Source organism: Gigantopelta aegis, chromosome 8 (genome assembly GCF_016097555.1).
Source record: "Gigantopelta aegis isolate Gae_Host chromosome 8, Gae_host_genome, whole genome shotgun sequence".
Lineage (NCBI taxonomy): Eukaryota > Metazoa > Mollusca > Gastropoda > Neomphalida > Peltospiridae > Gigantopelta > Gigantopelta aegis.
Window position 1 is genome coordinate 24,848,681 of NC_054706.1, and position 17,675 is coordinate 24,866,355.

At 39.6% G+C, this 17,675-nt stretch overlaps 1 protein-coding gene and 1 long non-coding RNA gene across 2 annotated transcripts; both read right to left on the bottom strand.

Moving 5' to 3' along the window:
- Positions 1–429: 429 nt before the first annotated feature.
- Positions 430–3,325, bottom strand: LOC121379558 (sodium- and chloride-dependent glycine transporter 1-like). The gene is made up of 2 exons (XM_041508204.1): positions 3,167–3,325; positions 430–606 (listed from the first exon to the last, which is right to left on the bottom strand). The coding sequence occupies exons 1-2, from the start codon at positions 3,323–3,325 to the stop codon at positions 430–432; spliced, it is 336 nt and encodes a 111-aa protein (XP_041364138.1).
- A 471-nt stretch (positions 3,326–3,796) lies between these two features.
- On the bottom strand, positions 3,797–8,801 carry LOC121378582. Its single transcript, XR_005958747.1, has 4 exons — positions 8,674–8,801; positions 6,536–6,667; positions 4,582–4,665; positions 3,797–4,108 (listed from the first exon to the last, which is right to left on the bottom strand). It is a non-coding gene; the product is annotated as an uncharacterized LOC121378582 (long non-coding RNA).
- Between the last annotated feature and the right edge of the window lie 8,874 nt (positions 8,802–17,675).

A 17,675-nucleotide genomic window follows, 5' to 3' on the forward strand; every position in this document is an offset into this window, starting at 1 on the left:
GTGGGCCCATTGGGCTATTTCTCGCTCCAGCCAGTGCACCACGACTGGTACATCAAAGGCTGTGGTATGTGCTATCCTATTTATGGGATGGTCCACATACATGTAAAGGATCCCTTGCTGCTAATCGAAAAGAGTAGCCCATAAAATGGCGACAGTGGGTTTTCCTCTCAATATCTGCGTGGTCCTTAACCATATGTCCGACGCCATATAACCGTAAGTAAAATGTGTTGAGTGCGTCGTTAAATAAAACATTTCCTTCCTTATAACCAATTTACCAAGAACCGCCACTAACTAGGGATAGGGGTACTCCAGGGAATACGAAAACGTGACGTATTTTAGTTTTAAATGCTCCTTCTTTTTTCCTTTTTTGTCTAATTAGAAAAATTCCTATATTACTGTGCCCTTGTTATTTACGCTAGGTATACGCTGCTACCACCCCCACCCCAATGGAATCGTTGACTCTGCCCCTGCCTGTAAAGTAAGAAGTTTCTCCCAGCGAGGAATGATGAACGCCTTAATTCCCTCCACGGCTCCCGGCAGCATCAACCCTCTTATGAGCAGCGCCAACAGCAATACGTACGGGACAGTAGCGCTGACGTAGACGACCTAAAAGTATAAACGAAAACGAAACTAATGAGGGATTTGTAACATCAAAACATCGGTTCTTATCGCAACTTCAGGTAAGAAACGCTGAGCTCTGTTTATAGAGAATGACTGATTACTGTCTGAGATTGACAGACCCTAGTTTCTAAACACTACTTACATTTTATTATTTATAATATTAATTTTCGTACAACTGAAGTGGTTCTGGCCATCCAACTTTTTGTAATACCCCAAATATTATAATTTTAAAAACGCAAGTTCGTCTGAGAAATAATGGTTATCACGACAAGCTCTAATCTATCTTGGACGGTATTTCCCCGTTTAAACATCACAAACTTTGTAGATTAACTAAACTTAGTGTTCATTTTTGCGGGTTAAAACTAGGGTCTGAGCCTTTAAGATATCGGTTTTATCCTGTCACGGCTAGAGTGGCGAGTGTCACGAGGCTCTGTCGAGCGGCATTAAGCTTTCGACCTGAGCAGGATAAAGCCGATATCTTAATAAAATAACCAGTTATTTTATTTATTTTGCAATCTGCATAAAATGAAACGTTAATGAAATTAACCGTTTTAATTTACAACTTTACCGTCTTCCACTTCATTTTTCATTTTAACTTATTTTCGTGCTTATATCCAATTATATCCAAGCAATCGGGCTGTCTGTCCGGGACATTGGGTTAGTTATTAATTGTTAGTGGTTAGTGAGAGAGATCATGATGTAGTGGTCTTACAAGTACCCACTGAGTCGTTAAAACTCGCTCTAGGTGGGAGCCGGTACCGGGATGTGAACCCAGTACCTAGCAGCATTATGTCCGATGGCTTAACCACGACACAACCGAGGTCGGTTCCGGAAACCAGAGTAGTATGTCCACAAGTGTTGAATACCTTGTCGCCTACTGTATCCATACACACAAAAAAATAGCACCAAATTATTTCTTATTTTTAAATAAAAAATTGTCTTCAAAACAGTTTGTTTTTGTTTTTGTCATTTAAATCAAAATAAATTAATAAAATGAAACGTAACTATGAACAATATAAAATTCGTTTTGTGACCATAGGTGGTATAAAAGTAGTTCTGTCCTAAAAAGCTATATTTGTGGCCGAAAATCATATCTTGACAATTTACATATAGTGATTGCTGGATACAAAATTAATATCATTAGTCTACAGAAGAAAGAGCGCAGTATACCAAATATTATCTCAATGGGTCAAAGTTCAAATTGCCACTCATTTTGTTTTCATATGGTCAGTAAATTGAGGTAATTTAATGAAAGTCAGTTTATCAGCTACTATAGAGCTACAGCACTATGCACTGTGTCCTACAAAAAATAGGATGCCAATTTTTGTGCAAATCTAGGGTAGTCAAAAATACTTCCCGTGATGTCTGAGACGAACAGTTTAACTCCCATATTTGTGCAAATCTAGGGTAGTCAAAAATACTTCCCGTGATGTCTGAGACGAACAGTTTAACTCCCATATTTGTGCAAATCTAGGGTAGTCAAAAATACTTCCCGTGATGTCTGAGACGAACAGTTTAACTCCCATATTTGTGCAAATCTAGGGTAGTCAAAAATACTTCCCGTGATGTCTGAGACGAACAGTTTAACTCCCATATTTGTGCAAATCTAGGGTAGTCAAAAATACTTCCCGTGATGTCTGAGACGAACAGTTTAACTCCCATATTTGTGCAAATCTAGGGTAGTCAAAAATACTTCCCGTGATGTCTGAGACGAACAGTTTAATTCCCATATTTGTGCAAATCTAGGGTAGTCAAAAATACTTCCCGTGATGTCTGAGACGAACAGTTTAACTCCCATATTTGTGCAAATCTAGGGTAGTCAAAAATACTTCCCGTGATGTCTGAGACGAACAGTTTAACTCCCATATTTGTGCAAATCTAGGGTAGTCAAAAATACTTCCCGTGATGTCTGAGACGAACAGTTTAACTCCCATATTTGTGCAAATCTAGGGTAGTCAAAAATACTTCCCGTGATGTCTGAGACGAACAGTTTAACTCCCATATTTGTGCAAATCTAGGGTAGTCAAAAATACTTCCCGTGATGTCTGAGACGAACAGTTTAACTCCCATATTTGTGCAAATCTAGGGTAGTCAAAAATACTTCCCGTGATGTCTGAGACGAACAGTTTAACTCCCATATTTGTGCAAATCTAGGGTAGTCAAAAATACTTCCCGTGATGTCTGAGACGAACAGTTTAACTCCCATATTTGTGCAAATCTAGGGTAGTCAAAAATACTTCCCGTGATGTCTGAGACGAACAGTTTAACTCCCATATTTGTGCAAATCTAGGGTAGTCAAAAATACTTCCCGTGATGTCTGAGACGAACAGTTTAACTCCCATATTTGTGCAAATCTAGGGTAGTCAAAAATACTTCCCGTGATGTCTGAGACGAACAGTTTAACTCCCATATTTGTGAGTGGTGATATAATTGATATCCATTGTACTTATGTTCATTTAAACCCTATGTGTAGCAGTTTTAGCCACACATGTTACTATTGTCGTCTCTGTGATTTGATTTGGTGGAATGCACCCTATAGCCTTACTTTTCCTACAGACCGGATTCCTTTGACGAGACACAGGAACACGATGAACCAGGCTACAATCTGTGACACGAGAAGATGCAATTGTATATCACCCGGATGTTCAATCCCGCCACTGATATTCAGCACGTGGTACCTTTTGAAGGGAAAAGAGAACAGCATTAAATATCATGGTAAACTGTATGCTGATGAAAAGAAACAAGACAATGTATAAATGCTTTTGAAAATTGTTGAAAGTTCATTATCGTGAGTTAAACTCGGTTTGTATCAACCAATCACGTTTTGATTGTACAATCAAATGAATGTATATAGCAAATTCTATTATAAGGACTTTGTGTATATTGTCATGATTACCAATATAGATTCTACATATTTCACAAAATTAACTTCAATACATATTTACTATATGTTTCAGTATTACGCATGAAAAAAATCTAAACTGTTATTCATTGTATCTATGTAGCCATTAAATATATAGATTTACAGAAACCGTATAGGGAATATTCGTTGAAAAAGCATAACCCCACCCTGACCCCCACCCCAGAAAACAACACAACATCGACGATAAACAAAAAACACAATTTAAAAAGAAACTGATATTTCAAAAGAATTTGACCTACGACCAGAATTCTTCAGTAGCTGTGTTAGTCTTCACCAATGGTGATGACTCGTTCATTGTGACCCAACTCGAACTGACGTTCACTACACTGATATTCGTGGACATGTTACTAAGTGGGTTACTGGGCAGTGATCCGTTACCCGTGGATGTGGTGTTTCTGCCAAGAGTCCTGGCTACACAGGAAGGTGTATTCCAGGAGTTGGAGCACGTGGTCCAGGGCAGGACGGCGCTGAAGGATGAGTAGAGGTAGTAGAGGGTCCAACAGACGAGGATGTTGTAGTACGTGGTGCCGCCCAGAGCAAGTAGGAACCACGCGTAGCCCATTCCTGGAGGATACGGACGAAAGAAAACAATGTTTTATTTGATGACACACTCTACACATTTTAATTACTGTTACATAGCGTCGAACATGGAAAGGAACCCCACTGCTGTCACGCGTACGCCATGGAGGAAATGGACTAAAAGAAAGAATGGTTTATTTAACGACACACTCATCACATTTTAATTACTAGCATATGTCGGTTGACATATGGTTAAGGACTGCACAGATAATGAGAGAGGAAACCTGCTGCTGCCACGCGTACGTCATGGAGGAAATGGACTAAAAGAAAGAATGCTTTATTTAACGACACACTCAACACATTTTCATTATGGTTATATGGCATCGGACATATGGTTAAGGACCACACAAATAATGAGAGAGGAAATCCGCAGATGACGCCATACAATGGGCTACTCTTTCCTATCAGCAGCAATGGATCTTTTATATGCACCATCCCACAGGCAGAATAGCACATACCGTGGCCAATGGGTCCACGAACGGGTATCGATTCAAGACCGACCGTGCATCAGGCGAGCGCTTTACCACTGCCTATGTTCCGCTCTGAGGAAAAAAGAACAAGGAAAAAGGTTAGTTTCGTATAACGGCACCACTAGATAACATTGGTTACTTAATCATTTAATAATTCTGAAATATAGTCTTTAGAGTAACCTAGCTAAACAAAATGTATTAGCAGCTGGATATTATTATAGTGTTTTCCCTAGCTTGTTTTAGCATGGTGTGGCACCATACTTCAATAGTATAGCGTCATCGTGCCTTAATCGGCACCGTGCTGCTTTGGAACCAAACAAGCCTTTTTCAATAATGAATTCTAAAATTGTCTATAAAACACTAAAAATAATATATTGTTAATTAATAAACTATCCCTATTATTTATTTTGTCATTCATTTATTAAAGCAAACACATTCATTACATTTATTTTTATTTCTATTAATTGTTTCTCGTTAATGAAAACAAAAGTGCCCTAAACATGGTGAAAATGTCCCAAAAATGTTTAGTCTACCATGTCTTTCCTAATTTGTAGGGAAAACACTATTTTATATGCAGATTCCCACAGGCAGGACGCACACATCATGTCATTTGATATACATGGATACATATTAATGGATCCACCGATCCAAAAGCAACTAAAGTCTTTCGGAACCATTCTGTTTTCTTTATTGGAATGAAATAAAAATATACCAAGAAGAACAACAAAATACTCATATTTTTCATCGTATCTCGGTCTTTGTTTAGTTGTCTGCCTGTATGTGTGTCTCTCTCTGTCATATCAGGACAAATGTGTACACATACATAGTTGCTTCCCCTTACGTCGCTCGTAAATGAGTTTTAATGGCTGAGAAAGCCATAAATATTACGTTTTAAAGACTGTGAAAACGAAATCTTTCGTTTACAGACTACTACAACTGAGAAACTATGTGCAAAGCACTTAATAAATATATGGTATTCCAAAAACGTTTATCGTAAATATTTTCGAACCGTAATATTGCCCGACATGAAGACCACTCTGCGAAAACAATACATGATCATTATATGGAGGTTTTAAGCATCGCCACTAAATAATGGGCTTTTAACCCATAAGGTTCACCAATCTAATATTACAACAACTATTTTGCAATATGCATTCTATTGAGTCGAACAAAGGCAATTTTGTAGACTAATGTTACAACACATTATCGTAATTTGCCATAAACAGATGATATACTCAGACGATGCATAATTTTAAAAAAAACGTTCCTAGTGTAATTAGTTCCGTTAAATTAAATGGAATTTGAAATCCCTTGAGGTTCATACATATTTGAAAAGTGCTTGAATTTGGATGATTGTAATGAAAAGCACTTGCATTTGTTTAGTATGTCTCATGGTGAACAAGAAGTTACGTTTGGTTTTGGTAAAGGGAAACAACTCGTCGTATTAACTATATATTTGTCCTGATATGTGTCTTTCTCTTTCATTGAAATTTGTATGTACCGCTATTGGGTCCTGAAGGATGTAAACGTAACCCATAAACAGGTCAAAAGAAACAAGCCAGTCACGACAACACTACATTGTAACAGCCTTCACAAGAACAGGTGTTGTTTCTTCTTTGTTTTTGTTTTTTGTTGTTTGGTTTTTTTAGGGGTTTCTTTTTGTTCTTTGTGTGTGTGTGTGTGTGTGTGTGTGTGTGTGTGTGTGTTGTGTGTTGTGTGTTGTTTTGTTTTGTTGTTGTTTTTGGGTTGTTGTTTTTTGTTGTTGGTTTTTTTTGTGGGGTTTTTTTGCGTAATTGTTTTTTTTTGGGGGGTCGTGTTTGTTTTTGTACGTTTTTTTTTGGGGGGGGGTTGGGGGGGTTGGGTTTTTTTGGGGGGTGTTCTTTTTTAAATAAAGTTTGCATATATAGTTCCTACTATATCAAATGTCTTGTATTTCAATCACCTTTAAACAAAGGACACAGATTCCACACTTTGGCGGGACCAAGATTGGTGAATTGTGGGTAGGATACTTCCAAGAAAACCAGAGGTGTTGCGAGAAATACCATCCAAATCAAGTAAGGAAGCAGGAATGCACCTTTAAAATATAACATAATATACAACCAAAACAATATGGAAAGAAAGAAGACTTAAAACAATGCTTGACGTGCCTAAAACAAAAGAAGTTTGTTTTGTTTAACTACACCACTAGAGAACATTGATTTATTAATCATCGGCTATTGAATGTCAAACATTTGGTCGTTTTGGCATATAGCCTTAGAGAGGAAACCCGCTACATTTATTTCATTAGTAGCAAGGGATCTTGTATATGCACCATCCCACAGACAGAATAGCACATACCACGGTCTTTGATATACCAGTTGTGGTGCACTGGTTGAAACGAGATATAGCCCAATGGGCCCGCCGACGGGGATCGATCCCAGACCGACAGCGCGTCAAGCGAGCGCTTTATCACAGGGCTATGTCCCGCCCATTGACGTGCCTAAAGACAGCACGGGAAAATAAATTCTATACCAATCTTCACGACGCCACAAAGGGTTAAATTAAATGTCTCAGCTTATATAAATTTATTTATTTATTTATGCAATCATTCGTTCGTTCATTTATTTATTTACTTAGTTATCCTAGTTTCAAAACAATATAAAAAAGACTGTATATCCAAATACGAGCATCTGGCATCACACAAAAATAATTCGCAATCTTCATTATAACGGCTAATTTAATACCGCTCTGAAGGTTTTATGCAAACAATGTAGAAAAGTTATGGTAAAACTAGAAATTATTTCTTAATTGCAGAAACATTACTATCACTGTTTGATACGTATGTGGCAGTATTTTAAATTATGTCTGTGACGTTTGTTTATTGGGGTTTTAACAAAGCAAATAGCCACGAGATCCTACATTTGCAATTCCGTAAACATATTTTAGGCGTGAAAATTAGCACTTCTATTATGATGGTATATTTTGAATTAGGCAGATCATCTTTTTTGCACTGTTATTGGATACATTTGTTGAATACAGATAACTGTATTTTTAAAAGGTCATGCCACCCTGTATGTCGAGTGCATAAGAAAACCACTTGCTATTAACTGGGTTAGTCAAATACTAGACCTCCTTACTAATGGTATTGGTCAAATATGGTATAATTAAAATGTAAAAGAAAAAATGCAGTACATTTATATCACTATTCAAAGAGATTGATAGATCAATTTATGTTTGCTGTATTCAACAATTTTCCAAAGTGTCTGTTATACAAATTCATTTTAATAATTGTTGCATACAACCTTACCTTCATAAACCTATTGGCCTGAAATATAAACATATTTGAGTAAATATAGACTATTTTCCCATATTCTTTGTTTAGACTTGGGCAGTTACAACAATATTGTCAGGAATAATAGAATTCATTTCATTTCAACTTATTGTCATGCTTATATCCAATTATGGTTCAAGCGCGCTCTCCTGGGCACACACTTCAGCTATCTGGGCTGTCTGCCCAGGACAGTGGGATAATAGAATATGTAGTCTGTGCAATATGAATGTAGTAGAAGACGAATATCACTTTGTTCTAGTGTGTCCTGTGTACAGTAACATAAGATATAATAAATATATTAAACCTAATTATTGTAACAAACCATCAACATTTAAATGTAATGAACATGACACAATAGGATTTTTCACGATATTTCGTATGCCAGTCGTGGAGCAGTGGTCAGAACAGGAAAGCCACAAATAGGCTTGTCCATCGAGCACTAATACTACAAAAGCATTCGCCCTATCACTGAGCCATATACCTCGCTCCAAAAATACAGAAGCAGCAGCAACAACAACAGCATCATTAATGAACAATAAGAGTAAGCAAAAAAAATGTTTGTGCCATTAAAGACTGGTTCCCATAAAATGTATCAGGTGGTATGTCGCCGCAGAACACAGTTGCAGACGGTCTACGACGGATCGTTAAAGTTGAAATGCATAGGGACATGATATACGTGTGTCTGCGACGATTTATGGCCAGTTACAGATTTTATGGTAAGCAGGTAACTATTACACAGTATTTAAATTGTGTTTTCCCGCGTTACTCACCGCCACCACTCTTGTAACATATGTAGGGGAATCTCCAAACATTGCCATATCCAACCATCAGCCCGAGAAGCGAGAAGAAATACTCTGTCCATCGGTTCCAGATCATTGTCGGTGATTCTGCTGTAATCTTTTAAACAAAATTGTCACTTAGTATCAAGTCCAGTGTTCCGCCCATCAATATATCATATTTGATAAACTGAGCAATGCAATTGTTGTCCTTCATATCGCATTCAGCGCTATTCATTATATCCGTTACATTCAGTCATCCATCCATCCATCCATCCATCCATCCATCCATACGTCCATGCATTTATCTACCCATTCATCATCTATTATCCTTTCACCTCTCCGTCAATTCACCCATTCTTTAATACATCCATCCGTCTAATATATCCATCCATCAATCCATTTACCAGCTCATGCGTCCATTCGTGTATGTGTGTATGCATCCATCCGTCCGTCCGTCTGTTCGTCCCTCATTCCGTCCGTCCTTCCTTCCCTCCCTCTATCCCTGCATCCAACCCGTCATGCCATTATCCCTTTCTACCGAAGGGTGGCACCTTACACTTATTTACTTTCAAGAAAACTTTTGTTTTCTTACAAGATAGCAACTTGAATTTCATTAAATCCTCCCTTGCTTCTTCCTACAGTGTACATTAATGGGGTCAAAATCCCTCTGTTATATCCCTCAGCAATATTTTAAAATGTATTCTTTTAAGACAGCATATCTCGACCACCTTAGAAACGCTTGCGCAGTCTAGACCCCTTCCTCACGAATATATTCCTGCACACGCACCTGTTAAAGGGACATTCCTGAGTTTGCTGCATCGTAAGATGTTTCCGATTAATAAAATATTTCTATGATTAAACTTGCATATTAAATATATTTTCTTGTTTAGAATAAATTAATAAAATGAAACGTAACTATGAACATATAAAATTCGTTTGGTGACCATAAGTGGTATGAAAGTAGTTCCGTTCTAAAAAGCTATATTGCTTCTTGTTTAGAATATCATTGTCTATATATATGCAATGTGTTTCTGGTTATCTTAATATTTTTAAGAAGCCTAAATTGGATTTTGTACGTGCGAAACAACATATTTTAGGAAATAAAATGAAATTTAACCTAATACAAATATTAGTACGATCAGAAACACGTTTAATATACAGCCACTAATATTTTATGCAGAACAATATATTTAATATGTAATTACAATCGTTTAAAAGTCACTATTAGTCGATAACATCTTAAAAATTGAGCAAACTTAGGAATGTCTCTTTAATACCATATTTCAGTCGGTCTGTATGTTTTCCTGTCCGCGTCAAGAGAAACATTTGCGTTGACAATACGTTGGTCAGGTGGTCACGTGTTCTCTAATAACCTATTTCGGCCAACACGCTTCAGAGTAAAAGTCATTTGACCTTGCTGGTGACCTTGTGGAAACGAATGTTTGACCAGTCGTCCAGTTGTGACAGTCGTCCGGTGTTTAAACAGTAATATTATTTATTAGTATAAAGCAATAAAATTACTGTTTCAAGACAAGCCATGCTTAGGTTCAATAAACACAATATTATTTAGCGTAGTTAAAATAAATACAAATATTATCGGAGTTTTAAAGAATAAATTGACATTAAAGCTACTTTTACACAAACCAACATATTAATTAAAATAATGTATAAGAAGGAAACACATTTTATTTACAGTTTAAAGGCGTCGGACATATGGTTAAGGACCATACATATATTGAAGGAGGAAACCCGCTGGAGGTTTTTAGGAAATAAAATGAAATTTAAACTATTACAAATATTAGAACGATCAGAAACACGTTTAATATACAGCCACTACTATTTTATGCAGAAAAATATATCGTTAAAAAGTCTCTGTTAGTCGATAATATCTTACAAATTGCAGCAAACTCAGGAATGTCCCTTTAAGTATGGACACGAAATAGCATTGATGCAAATGAACACCGTGACGCCGGAGCTGCGAGTGCATTAACGTTTTGTTTTGGTGCGACGGAACCTAAACTAACAGAGAAATTGTAACTATCAAAAATTACAAAACGTACCAAATGCAGAATGAAGTTCCTGACTAACAGTGAACCATACAGGTCCTTGGGTCCAATGCACCACTCCTTTATTACTTGTCACATTTGCGAGTGACAAAACGTTTTGTTTTGGTACGACTTCACCTAAACTAACAGAGAAATCATAAATATGAAAAATTAAAAAACATACCAATTGTTGAATGAAGTTTCTGACTTACAATGAAACACACAAGTCCTCGGGTCCAGTCCAACACTCTTATGTTGCCTCTATATCACATGTCCTGGTATATTAAAAATCTAAGATACCAAAACGTGACCTGGAATCATTTTGTTCACGTTTTTTTTAATAACCGGCAAGACACAACGTGTGTCCGTCCATATTCGACCGTATATTACCTCCGTGACAATTCTGGGTGCCTGCTATACACAACACAAAAGGTAAGGCTACGCGACACTGCTTGTTGTCAGCAGTCGTGACCTTGTTGAAACAACCCTTTGACTTTGCTTTGTGTAGAGATACGAAGTTTGATTATTGTAAACGGTTTTGCCGTTCAGATTTGTACCAGAGGATGTCACACGAACACGGACGGGATGTAGGTCAGTAGGTAGAGCGCTCGCCTGAAATGCTTGGGTCGCAGGATCGAACCCGCTCAAAGCAAATGAAAAGAGTTTAAATGGTTGAAATTTGTGACGTGTGTGGACAAACCATAATTGTATAAATCGTCTCATAATTTCTGGAAAATTATTTGATGTTTTCTTCAAAAGTTAAAAACGTTTATTTTCTTTAACGACACCACTAGAGCACATTGATTTATTAACTATCGACTATTGGATGTCAAACCTTTTGGTAATTTTAACGTATAGTCTCAGATAGGAAACCCGCGCCATTTTTCCAATAGTAGCTAGGGTCTTTTATATCCATCATCCTACAGACAGGATAGCACATATCACGGCCTCTGATATACCAGTCGCGGTGCATTGTCTGGAAAGAGCAATAGCCCAATGAGCCACCGACTTGGATCGATCCAAAATCTTTTCCTTTAATGCCGTTAAACATATACCTTGTGCAATACATGCAATACTCTTTTTTTCCGACTGTATTTATTATTCACAGCTGCGTCAGTACAATTTTGTTGAAGAAAGGAAATGTTTTATTTAACGACGAGCTCAACACATTTTATCTACGGTTATATGGCGTCGGACATATGGTTAAGGACCACACAGATATTGAGAGAGTAAACCCTCTGTCGCCAATTCATGGGCTACTCTTTTCGATTAGCAGCAAGGGATCTTTTATATGCACCATAACACAAACAGGATATATACCACGGCCTTTGTTGCACCAGTTGTGAGGCACTGGCTGGAACGAGAAATAGCCCAATGGATCCACCGACGGTGATCGATCCTAGACTGACACTATTTTGTTGAAGGCTGATATTAACAAAACAAAGCACATGGCACGAGTTGAAGTTTATTAGTTGAAACCCTAAAGTCCTGGACCTCGTTTTATGAGGCGATCTTAGAGCTAAGATCACATTAGGTGCGTAGCGTCCTTATGTGCTAAGGTGATCTTAGCTCCAAGATCGCTTCAAAAACGGGGCTCTGGACATAGTTACTGGCGAGTCCAAATCTAGAGGTAATCCCTAACCTTAAATGCCCTTCACTGAACTCTCGATCCCCGTCGGTGGGCCCATTGGGCTATTTCTCGTTTCAGCTAGTGCAACACGACTGGTATATCAAAGGCCGTGGTATGTGCTATCCTGTCTGTGGGATGGTACATATCGAAGATGGAGCGTGTTTCCTCTCTAAGACTACAAGTCAAAATTACCAAAATGTTTGACTTTCAATAGCTGATGTTTGATACATCGATGTGCTCAAGTGGTGTCATTAAACAAAACACACTTTAACTTTTTTAAGTACAGAACTTGCTGTTAAAGGGGAGCTGTCACTCTTGCACCCTATCACTCCCCTGAGACTAGTTTCAGGAGATGAATTTTAACTCCTCTTAGCATGCGAATTTATATGGTGTCATGATGGTAATATTTTAAATGGCTCCCCATACTCTACATAATGGAGCAATTAACCACTTCCCTCGTTTCTTTACGTCGAGGTCTGTAGTACAAACATGGAACATTATAGGCCCGAATTACACATAACCGGTTTATGTCTTATACGCGTGTAACTACATACATTTACAATGCTTAAACACCTTAGCACTAAGATCACCTTAGTGCATAAGGTAGCGGTGCACTTAGGGTGATCTTAGGGCTAAGATCGCTTTGTGGAACGGGGCCCTGTTTATGACTTACACGCGTGTAACTACATACATTTGCAATGCTTAAACACCTGCGTTTAAGAAAAACAGACTTCGTAAATTCGGCTCATAATCTTTGACTGAAACGTGTGCTAGACTGTGCACCACTTCTAATAAGATTGATTCTTTGGGATTTTGAAACGAGCTTTAGTGCACGTCAACAGGTGACTACATAATACAATCCATTGTTCTACATCAGGTGATTCAGTATTTAGTCCGTTTGTGAGAAAAGGAAACCGATGAACTGGCATGTATACTCTGTCGAAAAAGAAACGCATAGGCGAAATATTCATGGAATTATCTCTTTAACAGAAAGTGGCATAATTTCGTTATTTATGATAACCAGTCAATTCGTACCATAGTCATTTCGTACCATAGTCATTTCGTACCCAGTTTTACCATTTTGTACCCAAGTCATTTCGTACCCTGGTCATTTCGTACCATAGTTATTTGGTCATTTCGTACCCAAGTCATTTCGTACCATGGTTATTTCGTACCATGTCTGTTTGGTCATTTCGTACCTTGGTCATTCATTTCGTACCTCAATCATTTATTGTGCAGCTTAGTTGAATGATAGATAGTAAAAGGTCGAATTACTACCCCTGCAGAACAGTCTTGTGTCAGAGGGAAAACACAAGAAACTACAGAGGAAGGGTGCCAGAGTCACACAAAAAGGTGCTCTTCGAAATGTAGGCACTTTATAGTGACGGGAAAATCAGCGTCGACCGCCTGTTGAAAATCTGTTCCAGATAGGTGCGTGTCGCTGATGACTGAAACCGCAACGCTGGTGATTTCAAAAGTGTCTTAATTGTAGCTTGAGTATAGTGCTGTGTTTTGTTATGAAATTATGAAATAAAGTTATAATTATTTCAAGATCGTATGTATTTTGTTATAGTTAATCATAGACTAGACCACACAATGATATTCTACATCGATACTGATGTGACTGTTGATTATAACGAGTGTTTATCCAACAGCAATAAGGCAGGTATAGGCAAAGAATCTGTCGACAGTGGTTTAAGGACGTAGGCCTATATAAGATGCGGCGTCTCGTATCATATGAAATGATCACCAGTGCCATGGGTTACTTGTCAGTTCGTGTGGCAATATACATATGTTCAGAAAAGTGAATTCAATAGGGTTAATGGCCACTGAAACACATTTCATCGTTAATTTACTTCTCTTATTCATTTAAACCTTTGCTCACTTTACAAGGTATGTTTACATGTCAACGTTTATTCGTCAAGAATAAATATAGCAAGTGGCATACCATGACAAAAATAAGATACCGAGTACGAAATGACTATGGTACGAAATGACCAAACATTATGGTACGAGATGGTAAAAAGTAGGTACGAAATGGCTATGGTACGAAATGACTGTGGTACGAAATGACTAAAGCACTATGGTACGAAACGACTATGGTACAAAATGACCATAAACTATGGTACGAAATGGATGGTACGAAATGCCTTGGTACGAAATGACTAGTAACCGTCGTATCACAGTCAAATTTGACATGAGTATGTGACAATGTTCTTACTATGGACTGACAGTGACGGCAGTGGAGGCGTTTTCGTCACCAAACATCGTCGCACGAGGGCGCTGAAATCGGTACCTTGTGTGGCCGCCAGCAGCAGCAATCACTGCTCGACATCTCCTTGGCATAGACTGAATGAGTCTCTGAATCCGGGCACGTGGAATCCTAGCCCATTCTTCCTGCATTGCATGTGACAGTTGCGGAAGCGTTTCAAGCTCCAGTTCACGCTGGCGTTCACGTCTGTTCAGTTTGTCCCACAGATGTCCACTGGGGTTGGAATCTGGCGATCTTGATGGCCATGGCAGCACATTAATGTTCTCATTCTGTAGGAAATCCATTGTTACAGGTGCCGTATGCGGCCTGGCATTGTCCTGCTGAAAGAGTTCTCTCTGTCGATCAAAAATAGGAAGCATTGTACAGAGAAGAATTTCACCCCGTAGCGTACAGCTGTCAGGTTGCCCTGTACGAACACAAGTTCACTTCTGCCGGTGTATGAGATGGCTCCCCACATCGTGACACTCCCTCCACCAAATCTGTCAACTTGGATGACGCAGTTGTTGACAAAATGTTCATTGCGGCGTCTGTACACACGTTGTCGTCCATCACGTCGCTGTAGAAGGAAACGTGACTCGTCGCTGAACTATGTTCGCCGCCAGTTTCCCAAGTTCCACCCCTGTACGTTCGTGCACCAGCGAACACGTAAATGTCGATGTTGACGTCGCAGGATGGGGCCAACATACAGTCAGTCTCCTAGCTCGTAAACCAGCTTCTCGAACTCGGTTCCGAATGGTTTGTGCAGACACCCTTCTCAAACCAGGTATGCGTCCAGCAGTATTCATTGCTGTGGCAGTTCGATGACGGCAATGCAGAACCCGGATGTAGCGATGTTGTCCTGCAGTTGTTATGCGAGGTCTTCCACTTCTGGGCCGGTCTTCAGCTGATTGAAACTGCTGGTACCTGTCCCAGAGACGTGAAATGGTGCTCTGATGGACGTTCATGTGGCGTGCGACTTCTGACTGCGATTCACCCAACTGGAGGCGGCCTATTGCAATGTTTCGATTCGGCAGGCTTAGTCTTGGCATCTTGGTTATTGTAAGGAGAAATATTTCAGACATACTGCGCATCATACGGGCGCTTTACCACTGGAATATGATCCGTCTCTACCTATATCAAAGCCGTTAGAGTTGCCACCTACAATTGTTTTCTCTACTCAAGAGAATGAAAAGCTACTTCTAATATGTTGCAGAGCTCCACAGAGTATTCAACATTTTAAAAAAACAACAACAAAGGAACAGATTTTTCTTCGTCTTTCCCCGAGCTTATAGCAATTCAAAGTTAAAGCACACATCTCAAGTATTTATGCTGTCTGTCTTTCTGTCCAGTACAGGCGTTAAGGACTGGTTTCCAGTGGTTTAAACATGAAAGAGAAATCAGTACAGTGATCTCCCTCCTCCCAGCTGAGACCATAGAACTCATCCTGAGTTGAGGCCGGTACTGGGGTGCGATCCTATCACCTACTAGGGACAAAGGCTCATAGGTTGGTGGTGGGGGGGGGGGGGGGGTTTATAGGTATATGCATGTATATAATAAAATGAGGTGATAGCCTTCCGTATCGAGTAGCTTTCTATCATGTTCACCCTGAAAACTGAATAGTGTGCGAACAAAATTCCGAAGCAGATTTTGAGAGTAGGGGAAACTTAATTTGGAATAACTTTCCTTAGAATCACCCAATCATAACAATTCACCAGTCAAAATGTGTGTTTTGAATTACACATCAAATTCTGGTCTGGCCCATTGCTGCTAATGGAAAAATATAGTCAAAATTGCCGACATCCAATAGCTGATTATTAATAAGTCAATGTGCTCTAGTGATGTCGTTAAATAAAACACATTTTTAAACATTAACTTACAAATTGTGTTACTTAGTAATAACAATCATAAAATATAATTAATTTATATGTTATTTAATTATAGCAATGATTATCCCCCATTCACCCCGATGAACGCACACACTTGTAACCAAATATATATACTCTTCAAAAGAAGAAACGCAAAACCACATTGTCGTAACATTTGGAGAATTGATTTAATTATTGAATGGTGAGTCCGATAATTACCAAATGTTGCAGGATTATTCACAATTCACTCTAGTCCATTGTGAGTAAGTGATAGGACACACCACCAAGGTCAAGGTCATCTGGAGTCAATACCGGGTGTGGCCTCCGCGTGTGTTGACAACTGCCTGGCACCGCCTGCCCATTGAAGCAACCAGAGTACGGATGACGTCCCGGGGGATGGTGACCCACACGGCCTGCAAGGCTGCTGCCAGCTCGGGCAGGGTCTGGGGCTGTGGTTGTCGCTGTCGGAGGCGTCGGTCCAACTCGTCCCATAGATGCTCAATTGGGTTCAAATCCGGTGATATCGATGGCCAAGGAAGGACATTAATGTTGTTGTTCTGTAGGAAAGCCGTTGTGAGACGTGCTGTGTGAGGCCTGGCGTTGTCATGTTGGAACACTGCGTTGGCGTTGGCCATAACTGGAACGATGTGTGGCCGGAGGATCTGGTCAATGTAGCCCTGTGCATTCAGGTTGCCCTGCACGTGGACCAGGTCAGTTCTGCCAGTGTGTGAGATGGCTGCCCACACCATGACACTACCCCCGCCGAATCTGTCCACTTCCTGCACGCAGTTTGCCGCATAACGTTCACCACGACGCCTATACACGCGACATCTTCCATCATGACGTCGGAGCAGAAATCGGGACTCGTCACTGAACCACACCTGTCTCCATCGCAGTTGAGGCCATTGTCGATGAATCTGGCACCACTGCAGTCGGAGTCGACGGTGTTGTGGTGTTAAGATGACACCTCGAACTGGACGTCTGGCACGAATTCCTACCTCACGTAGGCGGTTCCGTACGGTCTGGTCGGATATCCTGCGCAAACCTGGTATTGCTGCAGCTGTGGAGGTGGCAGTAGTCAATCGTTCCCGAAGGTGGCGTACCCGGATGTAGCGGTCCTGCCCGGGGGTAGTGACCCGTGGTCGACCGGATCTAGGGAGGTCACGTGTTGATCCATGTTGCTGGTAACGGTCCCACAGTCT

Bases quoted from the DNA above. Each gene is read 5' to 3' on its own strand.
- LOC121379558 (XM_041508204.1), bottom strand. From the start codon at position 3,325: ATGCTGTTCTCTTTTCCCTTCAAAAGGTACCACGTGCTGAATATCAGT. The intron at 607-3,166 runs GTAAGGCTATAG...TTATACTTTTAG, and splicing joins GAATCCGGTCTGTAGGAAAA to GTCGTCTACGTCAGCGCTAC.